The 17030-nt window shown below is 41.5% G+C and overlaps 1 protein-coding gene across 6 annotated transcripts in view; it reads left to right on the forward strand.

Moving 5' to 3' along the window:
- Nucleotides 1–17030, forward strand: part of XRRA1 (X-ray radiation resistance associated 1) — a 67327-nt gene that overhangs the window by 41405 nt on the left and 8892 nt on the right. For 3 of the 6 annotated variants that reach the window (XM_044258536.1, XM_044258534.1, XM_044258532.1), the window contains 3 exons: nt 3448–3488; nt 6806–6931; nt 16752–16845. In XM_044258536.1, coding sequence (XP_044114471.1) covers nt 3448–3488; nt 6806–6931; nt 16752–16845 — 261 coding nt within the window. The remainder of the gene's footprint in view (nt 1–3447; nt 3489–6805; nt 6932–16751; nt 16846–17030) is intronic. The other 3 variants (XM_044258535.1, XM_044258537.1, XM_044258538.1) reach the window with 3 other exon arrangements.

Genomic DNA, 17030 nt, shown 5'->3' on the forward strand with positions numbered 1-17030 from the left:
CATGGTGCCAAGAATTATATCCAAATGGCAACATTAGAGGCAGAAAAGGAAAGGAATGTCACCTTTATTATAAACCAAAATCTCTTTAATACATGAGTATTTCTGGATTATATACTCTGTTTTACTGATCTAGTTATCTGTTACTGTGCCAGTATCGCAGTGGGTTTTCTTAATATTTATTTTAAATTGAGAAATAACCAACTTAAACATATAAAAGTATTGTGTACAGCCTGAATTTTTACAAACATGCATCCTTTTAACCACCACCCGTATTACAATATAGAACATTTCCAGCATGCCATGTGATATTCTCCTGATCAGTCCCTCCTCCAAGAATAATCACCATTCTGACTTCTGTCACCAGCGATAGCTTTTGCCTGATTTGAAATTTATGAATATGGAATTATACAGCATGTGCTCTTTTGTGTCTGATTTATTTCACTCAACATTTTGTCTGCCCAATTCATTCATGTTGTTGCATATATTGGTAGTTCACTATTTTTCATTTCTCTTACGGTATTCCAAGTTATTTACCATTCTTAAAGAGTAAGAAGGATAGACATTTTGGTTATTTTTATTTTTGAGGCTATTATGAATAAAGATACTATGGATATTCTTTTACATCTTTTGGTGGACATAAGCACTTGTTTCTATTGGGTATATACCCAGGAATGGAATTTCTGGGTCCTAGAGTATAAAGTTATGTTTAACATTAGTAAAAACTGCCAAGTATTTTTCCAGTGCAGTTGTAGAATTTTGATCCCTATATTAATGTAAGAGATTTCATTTCCGGGTGTTCCCCAGAGAGGGGGGTCCCCTTATGGGTGTCCCCAGATTATGGGATGTCCATAATCTCATTGTGGTTTTAATTTGCATTTCTTAAGTGACTAATGATTTTTTTTTTTTAAAGATTTTATTTATTTGTTTGACAGAGAGATCACAAGTAGGCAGGGAGGCAGGCAGAGAGAGAGGAAGGGAAGCAGGATCCATGCTGAGCAGAGAGCCCCATGTAGGGCTCCATGCAGGGCTCTATCCCAGGACCTGGAGATCAGGACCTGAGCCAAAGGCAGAGGCTCAACCCACTGAGCCATCCAGGTGTCCCAGGTGACTAATGATCTTAAGGGTCTTTCATATGTTTATTCCTTACTTTGATATGCTCTTTTGGAAGTACCTATTCAAATCTTTTGCCTCTATTTAAATTGAGTTATATGTCCTTTTCTTGTTGATTCGTTTGAGTTCTTTATATGTGCTAGGTACAAGTCCTTCGTAGATCTATATATTACAAAAATCTTTTCGCAGTCTGTAGCTTGTTTTCTCATGTTCTTGATGAATTTTGGTGAATAGAAGTTCAGTTCAATCTTTTATGCTTAGTGTTTTTTATTTCCTGTTCAAGAATTTTTTGTCTACTTCAAGCCATGCAGATATCTTCCTATATTTTCTTCTGGAAGCTTGATTATTTTAGTTTTTAAATTTTGATCTATGACCTGTCTAAAAGTTTCATATATGATGTGAAGTAGAGTCAAGGCTTACTTTTTTATATGGATATCTAATTGCCTCAGTACCACTTGTTGAAAAGACGATATCCTTTTCCCCACTGAGTTATAAGAGAGGTATTATGATAAGGTGGTGTCTGTACGTGTCTACATTATTATAGCTTTAGGGGCTCTTGAGTGGTTCAGTTGTTGAACATCTGACTTTTGATTTCTACTCAGGTTATGATCTCAGGGCCATGTGGGGCTCTGTGCTGGGCATAAGCCTACCTGGGATTCTCTCTCTCCCTCTGTCCCTCCCACCACCCTGCTCCTGTGCATATGCTCACTGTCTCTTTAAAAAATAAAAATAAAAATAAAAAATTTATGTAGCTTTGAAACACATTTTGAGAACCGATAGTGAAGTTTTCTAGCTGCGTTGTTGTTTAAAAACTGCTATAGCTATTATAAAGCCTTTACTTTTGTATATAAATTTCAGAATCAGCTTGCCAATTTCCACACAAAATCCTGCTGGGATTTTGATTAGAATGGCATTGATCATGGCTCAGTCAGTTAGGCGTCCAATTCTTGATTTTGGCTCAGGTTATGACCTCAGGGTTGTGAGGTTGGGCCCCACACTGGCTGTGGAATCTGCTTAAGATTCTCTCCCTTGACCTCTGCCCCTCCTCCCTTCCCCTGCTCACTCTCACTCTCTAAAAAAATAAAAAACAAAAGATAAAAGAATTATATTGATCCTATAGACCAATTTAGAGATAATTGACATCTTTACAATATTGAGTTTTCTAATTCATTAAAATAATATATCCTACCATGTTTTAGGTCTTTTAAAATTGTTCTCATTAGTGCTTTGTAGTCTTCAGTGGTGAGGTCTTACATGCCTTTCATTAGATTTGTTCTTAAGTATTTGGTCTTTGTCAACGCTATTGTCAATGGGTACTGTTTTTTTATATTAAAATTTTTTTATTTTACATTTCCACTTGTTTGTTATTGCTACATAGAAATTTTGTACTTGTATCCAATAACCTTTCTAACCCGAGATTATAGGGAGAAGATAATGCATTCAGGCAGAGTATCCCGTGGCTCATCTTTCTAGATGTGGGGGCTGTTTCCTCAGGGGATCACTCTTTAGCAGCCATACTTCAACCATGGCCCATCCTCTTGCTGACTCCTACTTTGTTTCTTGTACAAACCCGTCTTCCAGTCCGTTACAGACACTTGTCATAGGAGAAGTTATTTGGGCCATGTGATGTTCCACCCCTATTATTATTTACTTCATTTTCATGTAACTTTTATCAGTATAATATCATTAACATGTGCACGGGGTCCTGTTAGCCAGGGCAGTGGTGAGTAGTGCCTGCACAGGATCCAGTCCAAGAAGATGTTTTCATGCATGGTTGAACTCAGATATTTATTGGCCCATCTCATTCCGATGATGCCGAGAACAAAAATCACTCCACAGCCTCTTCCTTACTGCTGTGCTGCTAGTTATTCTTAGTATCTCTGCTGAATTCACTGTCTTAACATTCTGTTTCTACTAGCAAAACCAAGAGTACTTTCAAATCCTAAGACAGTTGGTTTGCCTTCTCTGATCAGTACTATCTGCCCGCCTAACAGTACTGATGCTAAAAGAGCTTGCATGTTGTAGAGTCAGAAGGAAGATGGCTGAAATGTAGTAAGGGAAGGACAGAGTGGCATGAGATAAGATTGGAGCAGTAGGTGGGAGCCAGATCAGGCAGGACCTCTGCCTGGCCAAGGAGTTTTGATTTTATTCTAAGTCTCACCACCTGACAAGTATCACAGCCAGCTCCTCTTCCCAGTTAGCGTTAAAGATGAGACCAATGAGAACTCTGCTAGGGGTCACCCTCCTGTACACCGAGGTTGGGTGAGCCAGACCCCAGCCTCTCTGGGGGCAGTCAGTACACTCCCCAACCTTCGTTCTGTTTCTCTTTTGTTTCAGAGGTTGTATTCTCATCTTACCCTGGATTTTCAACGTCAGAGGTAGGAACTGCCTGTTTTATATTTGTGTCCTTAAGTTAGAACATTAATTTTAAAAAACAAAAGTAAGCTAATGAACCCATGAACGGCATTTATATATATCACACTGAGGAAGCCCGTTCATTGGTGTTTACCAAGTACCTACCATGTGCCTGGCACTGCTCTGGCCTATGCACATACAGTGGTGAGGTTACCACCAATATGGAGCCTTGGGGGCTCCCTAGTAAATGCCCCCAAAAGCTAGACTCATCCTTGCCAAATATACCACCATCTAGGCTCTGATTCTTGGTTTGATAGGCTTAGATGCTTGATTTTTGTTTGGACAGAAAATTGGCTTTTCTCTCAGGATTAGACGCTTACTAACCAAGCTCACGAGGACTGATCACTATTGATTTATTCATTTACAATAAGAAGTACAGATTCATGTTCAGCCAACCCACATCCTTGAGAGGCACCTCAGTACACTCCCTCCCCATGGATAAAGCTGGGTGAGAAGTTATATCAATTAACTCTTGCCACATGACAAACCAACCCAACAATTGAGGACTTAAAACAATAGCAATTTATTATTTCTCACAATCATTTGGGCTGGTTAGGTGTTCCATTGGTTTTGCCAGGGCTTATTCATCCAGCTGGCTAGGTCACTGGGGCCTGGGTTCATGGACAGCTGGTGTGGCTTGCATCTATACGGAGTCCTTTTATTTTATTTATTTATTTATTTAAAAAAAGGTTTTATTTATTTATTTGACAGAGATCACAAGTAGGTAGAAAGGCAGGCAGAGAGAGAGAGAGGAGGAAGCAGGCTCCCTGCTGAGCAGAGAGCCCGTACCGGGGCTCGTCCCAGGACCCTGAGACCATGACCTGAGCTGAAGGCAGAGGTCCAACCCACTGAGCCACCCAGTCACCCCTATATGCAGTCCCTTTTATTATGGACTTCTTTACAGCATGGTGGCCTTAGGGTTCCAAGAGGGCAAGAGTGAATTGCAAGGCTCTGAAATTCAAATGGTGGCACTTCTGCCACATTCTGTTGGTCAAAGCAAGTCATAGTATAATAGGTACAATTCTGTATGTACAATTCTGTATGCTAGCCACCTTGAGATAGCACAGACCCCACAAGTGCAGGGCACACTGCACAAGACTGCCCTCACTTCAGATGCTAGCTGCAAATTTGGGGGTCCCCAAGCTATCCACACTTAAGACAAACTGGCTATAAATTTTGGAATTCACACAACCTTCTCAGGCTCAATAACTTACTAGAACAACTCATAGAACTCAGGAAAACACAGTCCTTATGATCACAGTTTTACTACAAAGGGTACAAATCAGGACCAACCAAATGAATAGATACATAATGTGAGGTCCAGGAGGGTCCCAAATGCAGAGCTTCTGTGCCCTCTCTCTGTGGAATCTGGGTTTGTCACCCTCCCATGTCTGCTGTTCTCCAGTCAGGAAGTTCACTCAAGCCTCAGTGTCCAGAGATTTCTTTGGAGCTTCACTACATAGGCATGGATGATTGAACCACTGGCCACAGGACTGAGCTTAATCTCTAGCCCCTTCCCTTGCCAGAGGTGAAGCTGGCTCAGAACTCCAACTCTGTAATTGAGAGGCTGTCTTTCAGGTACTCCGGCCTCCATCCTGAGTCATTCATTAGCATAAACTTAAGTGTGAACCCAGGGCTTACGAATAACAAAGGTATTCCTATCACTCAGGAAGTTTCAAAAGTTTTGAAAGCTCCCATGCTAAAAACCTGTGACAGAGACCAAGTTCTTTATTATACAATAGCCAGTCTAGTTTCAAGGGCATAGAGATACAGACTCCACCTCTGAATGAGAGGAGCACCAAGATCACACTGCCCATGGGCATACATATGGCCTAGAGGGACTTGGGGCCGTTAAACAGTCTGCCACAAAAGTCAGAGATAATTGGTGGTTGTTCAGTGCTCAGATCCCAACTCCCTGGCATCTGAGTGTGTAGTCAGGTGTGTTAGATGGTTGAGACTCGTAGTGGCCCCTGTCTGTAAAAGTCAGGTTTGTATCCCTCATGCCCTCAGGTCAGGACACTCACGCCCCTGGATAGTGCAGTCTAACTGCAGGATACACAGCCTTGCTTCGCATAGGGAATTGCAGGGTGGAGGAGTCTGCCTTACCAGAGTGCCACCACTTTCCACTGTGGTGTCTGGCAGATTGCATTTGGATCGCCTGGACGGGAGAATGCTAGACGTTCCCAAGCACCAACACTGGTTTTTGTTTACTCTCACCCATCACTCACCTGTCCCACTTGTGTGGGTGTACAAGTTGGATCCTAGGAGGGCACAAAATACTTGGCTCCAAGTAGGTACTCTGCTAATGTTCACTGAATGAACAATTGAAATTTAAGTGACTTGCTCAAGATTACACAGCAATTAATGGAGCTTAGAACAGAATCCAGTTCATTTGAACCCAGTGATTAGCCCAACATCTACCCTGTAATTTCCTCTGGTCCCATCTAACTCAAGGAATCAGTGAGTGAACTGAGCCAGGCACGGTTAATCCAGTAAGTTTTATTTTCTGCTTAATGAAACATGTTGATCCTGAGGCAGGCTGGGTTGTGCTGAAAAACCACGACTTGCAAGTGACCCGGGTGCACCAAGTCACATTCAGGCCCAGACTGCTTGAAGTCATCCAGGATTTAGCTATTGATTTATCCTGGAATGAAGAGCCTCCATGGTAGGGTGTGAGCTAACCCATCAGGACCAGGTACTCAAGGCTCAGATCCCTCATGCTCTCCTTCTCCCCACTAAGAAAAGCCCCTTTAAAACGTAAGTAGCTGCTGAGTCGGAAAAGTGTGTAGCTCTTGATAAGGTGGTGAGTTCAAGCCCCACGTTGGGTGTGGAGATGACTTAGAAATAAGAAAAACTTTAAAAAGAGAAGTTAAATAAAATGCAAGCACTGTCCTTTTGACTTTTGGAGAAATTTTAGCCCAAATGTAGAGAAGAGCCATTTCAGGATAAGCTGCTATAGGGCAGAAAGTGGGAGGTGGGGGCAAGGAACTTCTGATGTCTGCATCACTGCTCTGTTATCATTTGGTCTTAGAGCACTTGAAACCTGAACTTTGGATGCTGGAGAATTAGCTCACCCTGTGACCTCAGGGAACTTGGAATCAGAACTCTGGGCCCTTGGTAACATCTCCCATTATGATCCTAGATGTCTCTTTTGGCCAAGACTCTCTAGAATGGTCATTCTTTCCATCACCCTCCATAGGAAGGTGCCACAGTGGCCCTTGGCAGCATTCAGCCTCTTATCATCAGGACACTTTGACAATAGACCTTTTTTCCTTCTAAGGCAACCAAGGTATGTGCTCTTCCTCCCATATTTGAGATTCTTCCCGTGAAGTCACTGAAGGCCAGGAACCAGACGCTGGCCCCACCCTTTCCAGAGCTGAGGTGCCTTAGCCTGGCCTACAACAAGGTGACTCTTCTGCTTCTCTACCTGTTTCCTCGGGGGCACAAATGGGAGGGTGGGATGCAGTCTGCTCTGGCCTGAAGGCCAGCCCTATAATTCCCCATTACAGATAGGTGGGCTCGGAATTCTCAGGGTAGGGGAAGTGGAGAAAGTGCAGACCAAGGCAGGAGTCCATCCATTCAGTTATAGATGTTTACTTACTACCATGAGCCAGGCTCTATGCTGCATACTAGGCCCACAGCTGTGCAAAGAGAGATTGTGCTTCTTGCTTTTTGGAGCTTGTCACCCATAGGGAAGACTGATAGAGGACAAATGGTCTCAATATAAGCATGCTTAGTGTTAGCAAGAAATTCACAATGCTATGAACTGTATGATAGGGGCAGTCTAACCTAATATTTGGGAACAAGGAAGGTTCTCCAGAGAGTGGTTTCATGAGTTTAGGTAAAGTGTGAGGGAAGAGTGAAGTGAGAAATGTTCTAGTCTGCGGGAACAGCGATGTAGTCCATGGGACAAATTTAATATGTTTCTCCTTCATGTTTTGTGTTAACATATTTTTCCAGTAGCCATGTACTCTTTGACTTCTATAAACCCCACCAACTGAGCTCTACTCAAGTCTGAAATGTAGGCAACTTTTAAGGTACTCCGTTTACATTCTTTGTAAGGCAAACAGTTGGTACAGCCACATTCCTCAAGTGTTTTCTTCCTAGGAGTTTTATCATTTTAGCTTTGACATTCAGATCATCGATCCATTGTGAGTTTATCTTTATATATGGTGTGAGATAGGAGTTCAACTTCATTCTTTTATGTGTGAATATGCAGTTTACTCAACACCATTGATCAAAAAGACTACTCTTTTCCCATTATGGTCTTATCACCTTGTCAATAATCAGTGGACCCATAGATGTATGATGGATCCCTCTTTGATTCTTGAAATTGGTAACTCATGTCTTTTTTTTTTTTTTAAGATTTTATTTATTTATTTATTTGACAGAGAGAGATATATCACAAGTAGGCAGAGAGATGGTCAGAGAGAGAGGGAAACAGGCTCCCTGCTAAGCAGAGAGCCCAATGTGGGGCTCTGTCCCAGGACCTTGAGATCATGATCTGAGCTGAAGGCAGAGGCTTAACCCACTGAGCCACCCAGGTGTCCCCACTTGGGTCTTATTTAAAAAAACTAAACTGCTGGTTTCACTGGATTTTTCTACTCATCTCTTTTCCCATTTCATTGATTTCTGCTCCTAACTTGATTTCTGTCCTACTCACATGAGTTTAATTTGTTCCTCTCTTTCTAGTTTCCTAAATAGTATAATTTTGGATTATTGATTTAGACCTTTTTCTTCTCTTTAATATAAATATGTAAAGCCATAAACTTTTTCTGTAGGCACTGTTTTAGCTGCATCCTACAAATGATTTGTGTTTTTATTTTCATTCTATTCAACTTTTTAAATTCTTGTTGTGGTTTCTTCTTTTACCCATGGATTATTTAGATAAGTGAAATGCTTCATTTCCGAATATATGGAGATCTTCTAGATGTCTTATACTTACTATTTCTACTTTAATCCTATTGTGGTCAGATAACATAACCTGTAAGATTTCATTCTTCTGACATCTATTGAAACTTGTTTTATGTCCCATCCTATATTCTGTCTTGGTGAATGTTCTATGTGCGCTTAGAAAAAAATGTGTCTTGTGCAGTTTTAAGTAATAGTGTTCTATAAATACCAATTAAGGTGGTTGGTAGTATAACTCAGATCATTTCTATATTATTGTTTGTCTCTTTGTTCTACCAATTATTAAGAGCAGCATGTTAACATCCCCAATCATGACTGTGGATCTCTTTATTTCTCCCTTTAGTTCTGTCAGTTTTTGCTGCCTTTGTTTTGAAATTTTACTATCAGGCACATAAATATCTAGAATTTTTATATCTACCTGATGTGTTGATTCTTTTATTCTTTTGACTTGTTTCCCTGTGCCTTGAACAAAATTTCTTTTTTTTTTTTTAAGATTTTATTTATTTATTTGACAGAGAGAGATCACAAGCAGGCAGAGAGAGAGGAGGAAGCAGGCTCCCTGCTGAGCAGAGAGCCTGATGCGGGCCTCGATCCCAGGACCCTGAGATCATGACCTGAGCCGAAGGCAGCGGCTTAACCCCACTGAGCCACCCAGGCACCCTTGAACAAAATTTCTTGTCTTGATATCTGTCTTGTCTGATTTTAATGGATTATTTGTTCTTTGGGTGTTGAGATTGATAAGTTCTTTATAGATTTTGGATACTAGCCCTTTATCTGATATATCATTTGCAAATATCTTCTCCCATCCTGTCAGAAGTCTTTTGGTTTTGTTGACTGTTTCCTTTGCCATGCAAAAGCTTTTGATCTTGATGAAGTCCCAGTAGTTCATTTTTGCCCTTGCTTCCCTTGCTTTTGGTGATATTTCTAGGAAGAAGTGGCTGTGGCTAAGGTCAAAGAGGTTGCTGCCTGTGTTCTCCTCAAGGATTTTGATGGATTCCTGTCTCACATTGAGGTCTTTCATCCATTTTGAGTCTATTTTTGTGTGTGATGTAAGGAAATGGTCCAGTTTCATTCTCCTGCACGTGGCTATCCAATTTTCCCAGCACCGTTTGTTGAAGAGACTGTCTTTTTTTCCATCGGACATTCTTTCCTGCTTTGTCGAAGATTAGTTGGCCATAGAGTTGAGTGGTGTCCATTTCTGGGCTCTCTATTCTGTTACACTGATCTGTTTGTCTGTTTTTGTGCCAGTACCACACTGTCTTGATGATGACATCTTTGTAATAAGAGCTTGAAGTCTGGAATTGTGATGCTGCCAACTTTGGCTTTCTTTTTCAACATTCTTCTGGCTATTCGGGGTCTTTTCTGATTCCATATAAATTTTAGTATTATTTATTCCATTTCTTTGAAAAAAATTGATGGCATTTTGATAGGGATTGCATTAAATGTGTTGATTGCTCTAGGTAGCATAGACATTTTCACAATATTTGTTCTTCCACTCCTTGAGCATGGAACATTTTTCCATTTCTTTGTGTCTTCCTCAATTTCTTTCATGAGTACTCCAAAGTTTTCTGAGTACAGATTCTTTGCCTCTTTGGTTAGGTCTCTTCCTAGGTATCTTGTGGTTTGGGGTGCAATTGTAAATGGGATTGACACCTTAATTTCTCTTTCTTCTGTCTTGCTGTTGGTGTGTGTATAGAAATGCATGCAACTGATTTCTCTGCATTGATTTTATATCCTGACACTTTACTGAATTCCTGTATGAGTTCTAGCATTTTTTGGAGTGGAGTCTTTGGGGTTTTCCACATAAAGAATCATATCATCTGCAAAAGAGTGAGAGTTTGACTTCTTCTTTGCTGATTCAGATGCCTTTTATTTCTTTTTGTTGTCTGATTGCTGCGGCCAGGACTTCTAGTACTATGTTGAATAGCCATGGTGATAGTGGACATCCCTGCCGTGTTCCTGACCTTACAGGAAAATCTCTCAGTTTTTCCCCATTGAAAATGATTTGCTGTGTGTTTTTCATAGGTAGCTTTTCATAGGAAGCTTTGATAATATTGAGGTATGTACCCTCTATCCCTATGCTTTGAGGAGTTTTGATCAAGAAAGGATGCTGTACTTTGTCAAATGTTTTTTCAGCATCTATTGAGAGTATCATATGGTTCTTGTTCTTTCTTTTATTAATGTATTGTGTCACACTGATTGATTTGCAGAAGTTGAACCAAGCTTGCAGCCCAGGAATAAATCCCACTTGGTCGTGGTGAATAATCCTTTTAATGTACTGTTGAATCCTGTTGGCTAGTATCTTGATGAGAATTTTTGCATCTGTGTTCATCAGGGATATTGGTCTGTAATTCTCTTTTTTGGTGGAGTCTTTGTCTGGTTTTGGGATCAAGGCAATGCTGGCTTCATAAAATGAGTTTGGAAGTTTTCCTTCTATTTCTATTTTTTGGAATAGTTTCAGGATAATGGAGATTAATTCTTCTTTAAATGTTTGGTAGAATTCCCCCTGGGAAGCCATCTGGCCCTGAGCTCTTGTTTTTTGGGAGATTTTTGATGACTGCTTCAATTTCCTTATTGGTTATGGGTCTATTCAGGTTTTCTATTTCTTCCTGGTTCAGTTTTGGTAGCTTATACATCTCTAGGAATGCATCCATTTCTTCCAGATTGTCTAATTTGCTCGCATATAGTTGCTCATATATGTTCTTATAATTGTTTGTATTTCTTTGGTGTTGGTTGTGATCTCTCCTCTTTCATTCATGATTTAATTAATTTGGGCCCTTTCTTTTTTCTTTTTTGATAAGTCTGGCCAGAGGTTTATCAATCTTATTAATTCTTTCAAAGAACTAGCTACTAGTTTCATTGATCTGTTCTATTGTTCTTTTGGTTTCTATTTCATTGATTTCTGCTCTGATGATTTCTTTTCTCCTCCTTGGTTTAGGCTTTTTTTTTTTTTTTGCTGTTTTTTTCTCTTGCTCTTTTAGGCATAGGGTTAGGTTGCTGTTTGAGGCCTTTCTTATTTCTTGAGAAAGGCTTATATTGCTATATACTTTACTCTTAGGACCGCCTTTGCTGCATCCCAAAGATTTTGAACAGTTATGTTTTCTTTTCATTTCTTTTTTTCCTTTTTTTTCTTTCATTTGTTTCCATGAATTTTTTTTCAATTCTTCTTTAATTTCCTGGTTGACCCATTCATTCTTTAGTAGGATGCTCTTTAGCCTCCATGTATTTGAGTTCTTTCCAACTTTTCTCTTGTGATTGAGTTTAAGTCTCAAAGCCTTGTGGTCTGTAAATATGCAGGGGATGATCCCAGTCTTTTGGTACTGGATGAGACCTGATTTATGACCCAGGATGTGATCTATTCTGGAGAATGTTCCATGTGCACTAGAGAAGAATGTGTGTTCTGTTGCTTTGGGATGGAATGTTCTGAATATATCTGTGATGTCCATCTCGTCCAGTGTGTCATTTAAAGCCTTTATTTCCTTGTTGATCTTTTGCTTAGATGATCTGTCCATTTCAGTGAAGGGGGGTGTTAGAGTCCCCTACTGTTATTATATTATTGTTGATGTGTTTCTTTGATTTTGTTATTAATCGGCTTATATAATTGACTGCTCCCATGTTAGGGGCATAGATATTTAAAATTGTTTGATCTTCTTATTGGACAGACCCTTTGAGTATGATATAGTGTCCATCCTCATCTCTTATTATCATCTTTGGTTTAAAATCTAATTTGTCTGATATAAGGATACCCCAGCTTTCTTTTGATCTCCAGGCTTCCTATCTTTCTGACAGTGGCAGGGGCTCTCCTCCTCCAGGCCTTTGCCCCAGGGATGGCTTTCTCTTGTCTTGCTCCCTGGGTCCAGTCTTTTGTGTATAAGTGGCATGAATTCTCCTTCTCTGCAGCTCTTGAGAATTCTCATCTCCTTCTCTAGTGCACACTTAACCTTCAGCAGCTCATTAAAATGGTAGCTCATTTCTTTCTAGTTGCTTGTATGGCACTTACCATCTCTTCCTCCCATTTTCTGCCACACCTGAGCCAGTGTCCATGTCTCATCATCCCTTGGAGGTACCCACCTTTCCTTACATTTCAGTCCACATGATTGCCCTGAGACCTTAGCTCTCTGATAGATGCAAGAAAAGTTATGATGTTATAGGTTATTCTGTCTTTTTTCCTATTGTTAGGAGGGTAGTAATACACTCCATTTTCCTTTTTCTTTTTTTTTTTTTTTAAGGATTTTATTTATTTATTTCAGAGAGAACATGAGTGGGAGAGACAGGCCAAGGGAGAGGGAGGAGCAGACTTCCCTCTGAGCAGGGAGCCTGACATAGGGCTCGATACTAGGACTCTGGGATTATGACCTGAGGGAAAGGCAGAGACTTAACCAGCTGAACCACCCAGACACCCGTACTCTCCATTTTTCTACATGCTTACTTGAGTTTTTAAATTACATTTTTCTTTATGATGGTTATCACCTAACATATATATCTTTTTTCTTTATTATCAGTTGTCTACTGCCAGGATGTAGGTTGATAGTAGGATTTTGTTTTACTTATAACTATATCCTCATCGTCTGGAATAGAACCTGGTACATGATAGGTACCCAGTGAGTTTGTTTGATGAATGAATGATGTTTTGATCACATCAAGGAAAACTCATGCTACCTGTGTTGAAATTAACATTCCATTTATTAAAGTTACAAATTTTAAAAAACCTATTTTGTGTTCAAGCAATTTAAATGTCTAGAATATCCTCTCAAATCTAATAAGTTTTGTGTCAAAAGTAAAGTAAATGAGGTGCCTGGGTGGCTATGTTAGTTGAGGGTCTGACTCTTGATTTTGGCTCAAGTTATGCTCTTACGGTCCTGAGATTGAGCCCATGTCAGGGCATGAAGCCTGCTTAGGATTCTCTATCTCAGGGCACCTGAGTGGCTCAGTCGGTTAGGTGTCTGACTTGTGATTTCAGCTCAGGTCATGCTCTGAGAGTCCTGGGATCAAGCCTTACATTGGGATCTACACTTGGTGGGAAGTCTGCTTGAGGATTCTTCCTCCCCCGTCTCTCTGTCCCTTCTTCAGCTTGTACACATGCACATGCTCGCTCTCTCTCTCTCTCAAATAAATACATAAATCTTAAAAAGAAAACAAAAAAGAATATCTCCCTCTTCTTCTCCTCCCCCCCCCCTTGGCTGATAATGCTCATTCTCCATCCCTCTCTCTCAAAAAAAAACAAAAAAAAACAGGCAAAGTAATCACTTTCAGTCAACCTTTAACTAATATTTTCTTAGTTCATAAATTTGGTAGGTTAAATTGTATTTGCCTTAACCCAATGAAATTGGACAGAAATAGTAAATTGACATTGGATCCTGAATTTATTTTCAAGGGCATGCAGTTCACCTTATGGGGATAGGCTAGCCCAATGGCCACATTTTCCTCACTATATCATCCAGAATCCCAAGCCCATATCTTTCAGCTGGGACTTAATTTCACAGAAAATGACATCCATGCCATGGATATCTTTCAACTTTCTATCAGTTTTAATTGTAACTTTCTTCAGCTTTTTAGTCACTTGATTTGGATAGATGGAATTTTGCATCCTGACAAATTTAATTTTCCCTCCCTCATTTTGTTGTCACTGCTTCTTGACCACCAGATTTGCATATGAGAGACTCTGCACTCTCTTTAACCACCATTTTATAGTTATTTACCAACACATATTATACTTCTTTGTAGATTCTTCCTTCTTCCCTAGAGTCTAGATAAGAAGTCAGCAAATGTTTTCTATAAAGGGCCGGATAAATCCATTACTCCATCACAGCTACTCAGCTTTGCCTTGTAGCACAAAGGGGAACATGTAAATGGATGAGCAGGGCAGTGTTCTGATGAAGCTTTATTAAACAGATGGAGGGATGGATTTGGCCCACAGACATTAGCAACTGACCTTGGTTTTTGTATAGCCTTCAAGCTAAGACTAATTCTTTGATTTGTAAGTGGTTGAAAAAATCAAAAGAAGGATACTACTTCATGACACTTTAAAATTATATGAAATCCAAATTTCAGACTCCATATCTAAAGTTTTGTTGGAAAAGAGCAATCACACTTAATAATATGAATTGTCTCTGGCGGTTTCTGTGCTATAACAGCACAGTAGAGTTAGTTACAACACAAACCGTATGGCAAGTAAAGCCTCAAAGATTTACTCCCTGGTCCTTGACAGAAAAGGTGGGCCAAGTCGTGGTCTCGATGACCAAATTTAGAGTTGCTCAGGGGCCAAGCCTGGTCCCTCTCCTCTCACTCTGGACTCTCCCCGTAGGGATGGCTTCATATACCCACTGTCCCATGAACTGTGGCTCACAAAGTTATAATTCCAACACAGAACCCTCCTGTGTACTCCAGACCAGTATATGCACTGCCTACCTGAATCTCTACTAGGAAGTACATGTATCCAAAGTGAATTAATGATCTCCCATATCTTAGAGAAGAGCACATGGTTTACTCACACCAAAATCTGGCTGTTGTCCTAAATGTTTCTCTCTCCTTTACATCTTTCCTCGCCATGTATATCTAATCTGTGACCAAATCTTGTCATATTTAGGTCCTCCTACTTCTACAAATTTATGTAATAGGTTCCCCGGGACCAAGATCTTTCTAGCTTTGATCTGCCCCCAACTTGCATCTCTAGCCTCATTTTCTTTCTGCTGTTAATCAAAGTGGCCTTCCTTCATCCCTCCAGCTGGCTTTCCTACTCCTTGCTGTGAGGTCCTTTACGCATGGTTCTCTGTGTCAGGCACTTCCTCTCTGCAGTAGGCGGAGCATGCACCGTTAGCTGCTGCCACACACCTTAAATTCCCCCACGACCTCCTGAGTAGGAGTCTATTTCTTGATTTCATAGAATCTACTATGAGGATTCCAGGTGGGCTGGTGGCCTCACACATGATCTCCCAGAGACCCAGGTCCCTTCTGGCTGTGTCTGGCAGACTGATTGCTGAGTAGGGGAGGGGGTAAGAAACGTAGAGGGTCACACACGAGGTTTCAAATGGGCTGTGCCCAGAAATGATCCCTTCCACCCGGGTTGCATACGACGTGAGTCATACCAGCACATCTAGCTGCGTGGAGGCACGAAGATCATGTCGCTGTGTGCCCAGAAAGTAGAGGGAACGTTTTGGTTAATATCGAGGTTTCTGTGGTGCATACTCTGTCCCTACCTCCTCCTTAGCATTCAAATCTCAGGGAAGCCTTGACTCTCTCCCTGCCTGGACCAGATCACCCTGGGACTTGACACGTCCTCTCTTACAGCGCCCATCGCAGCTGCTGAGCTCTTGTCCTTCCTGTTACTACTTTGGTGCCTGTTTCCCCACAGGCAGTGCTCCCTGAGGACAGGAGTTCTAGCTGTTTTGCTTATTTCATGTTGGCATTCACTAATACTTATTTATTGAATGAACACAAAGGAATAAGAATGGGTAGATTCATTGCCCAGTGGACATCTATTGCTACCCACTGGGGCTCCAGAGGAAGCCAAACTGAAGGGCCCTCCCTCTCACAGTCCTCAGGTCTTGTGGCCTTCCACGGGTCCAGAGTCTGACCCAGTGACTTTCAGGGTGCATCTGAAAGGTCACTGATCTACTCTTGGCCCCTCTTCTTGTGTTCTGTTGCTAATAGACATCCTTCCCAGGGATGTTCCAACCACTCTGCTCAGCAAGGATTAGGTATTTTTCACCCTTCAGAAGCTGGCCACAAGAGGGTAGAGCAGCCTCTGGGCCCCAGACAGCTGGGAGGTCTTCTTATCATTGGCTCGGCTTTTCCCTTAGATGAATGGGTCCCCCCTGTCCTGCCCTCTGTCTGTCCCCAGCTTAGTGTCCAAGACAGGCCTTAACAAAAGAGACCACCAGGAATGCTGTTGACAGACTGTTGGGGTGTGTAGAGGTTGCATTGAGGAAGGTGAAGTGTCAGACAAAGAGTATCCCTAAGTCAAAATCAATGCCTGGCCATACTTCCAGACTCCTTGTGCTTATTCTCATTTTGTCACCAACATCTCCATTCCTTGGTCTGGGCTACATTTCCAATGTGGAGAAGAGAAAAGAATTCTTAACTTTTAAACGTGAAATAGTGATGTGGAATTTCAGATAGGATCCTGATCCTGTGGGTGTGAACAGGTGAAACCACAGGAGCAGACCCTGCCCAGCCCTGAGTCCGGCACAGCAGCCTCACGTCCCCGGCCCCACCCCTGCCCTAGCAAGCACATAGCCCCACGGTATAGGGCCTGGGAGCCCTTGGGCAGAAGTGGGGCAGCTTTGACCTGAAGCTTTTCCCTGTCTTCCTTATAGATCGCCAAGGAGGATGCCATCCTGCCAGTAGCTCTTTTCCCGTCTCTCCGCGAGCTCATCTTTCATAATAACCCTCTGGTGTCCCATACACGAGGTATGGTGCCTGCAAACCTGTGCCCCCATCCCGGTGCCCAGGGGCATTCTGGGCACCCTCAGCCCCACCTCATTGAGGCTGAGTCCTGGGCTTCTCTGTGCATCATGGGTGGACAAGGTTCTTGGTACATCTGGGAACGGAGAGAATCACAGATGTTGCTAAGCACTTCTGTACCAGCTTACCTG

The sequence above is a fragment of the Neovison vison genome, chromosome 7 (assembly GCF_020171115.1).
Source record: "Neovison vison isolate M4711 chromosome 7, ASM_NN_V1, whole genome shotgun sequence".
Classification (NCBI taxonomy): domain Eukaryota; kingdom Metazoa; phylum Chordata; class Mammalia; order Carnivora; family Mustelidae; genus Neogale; species Neogale vison.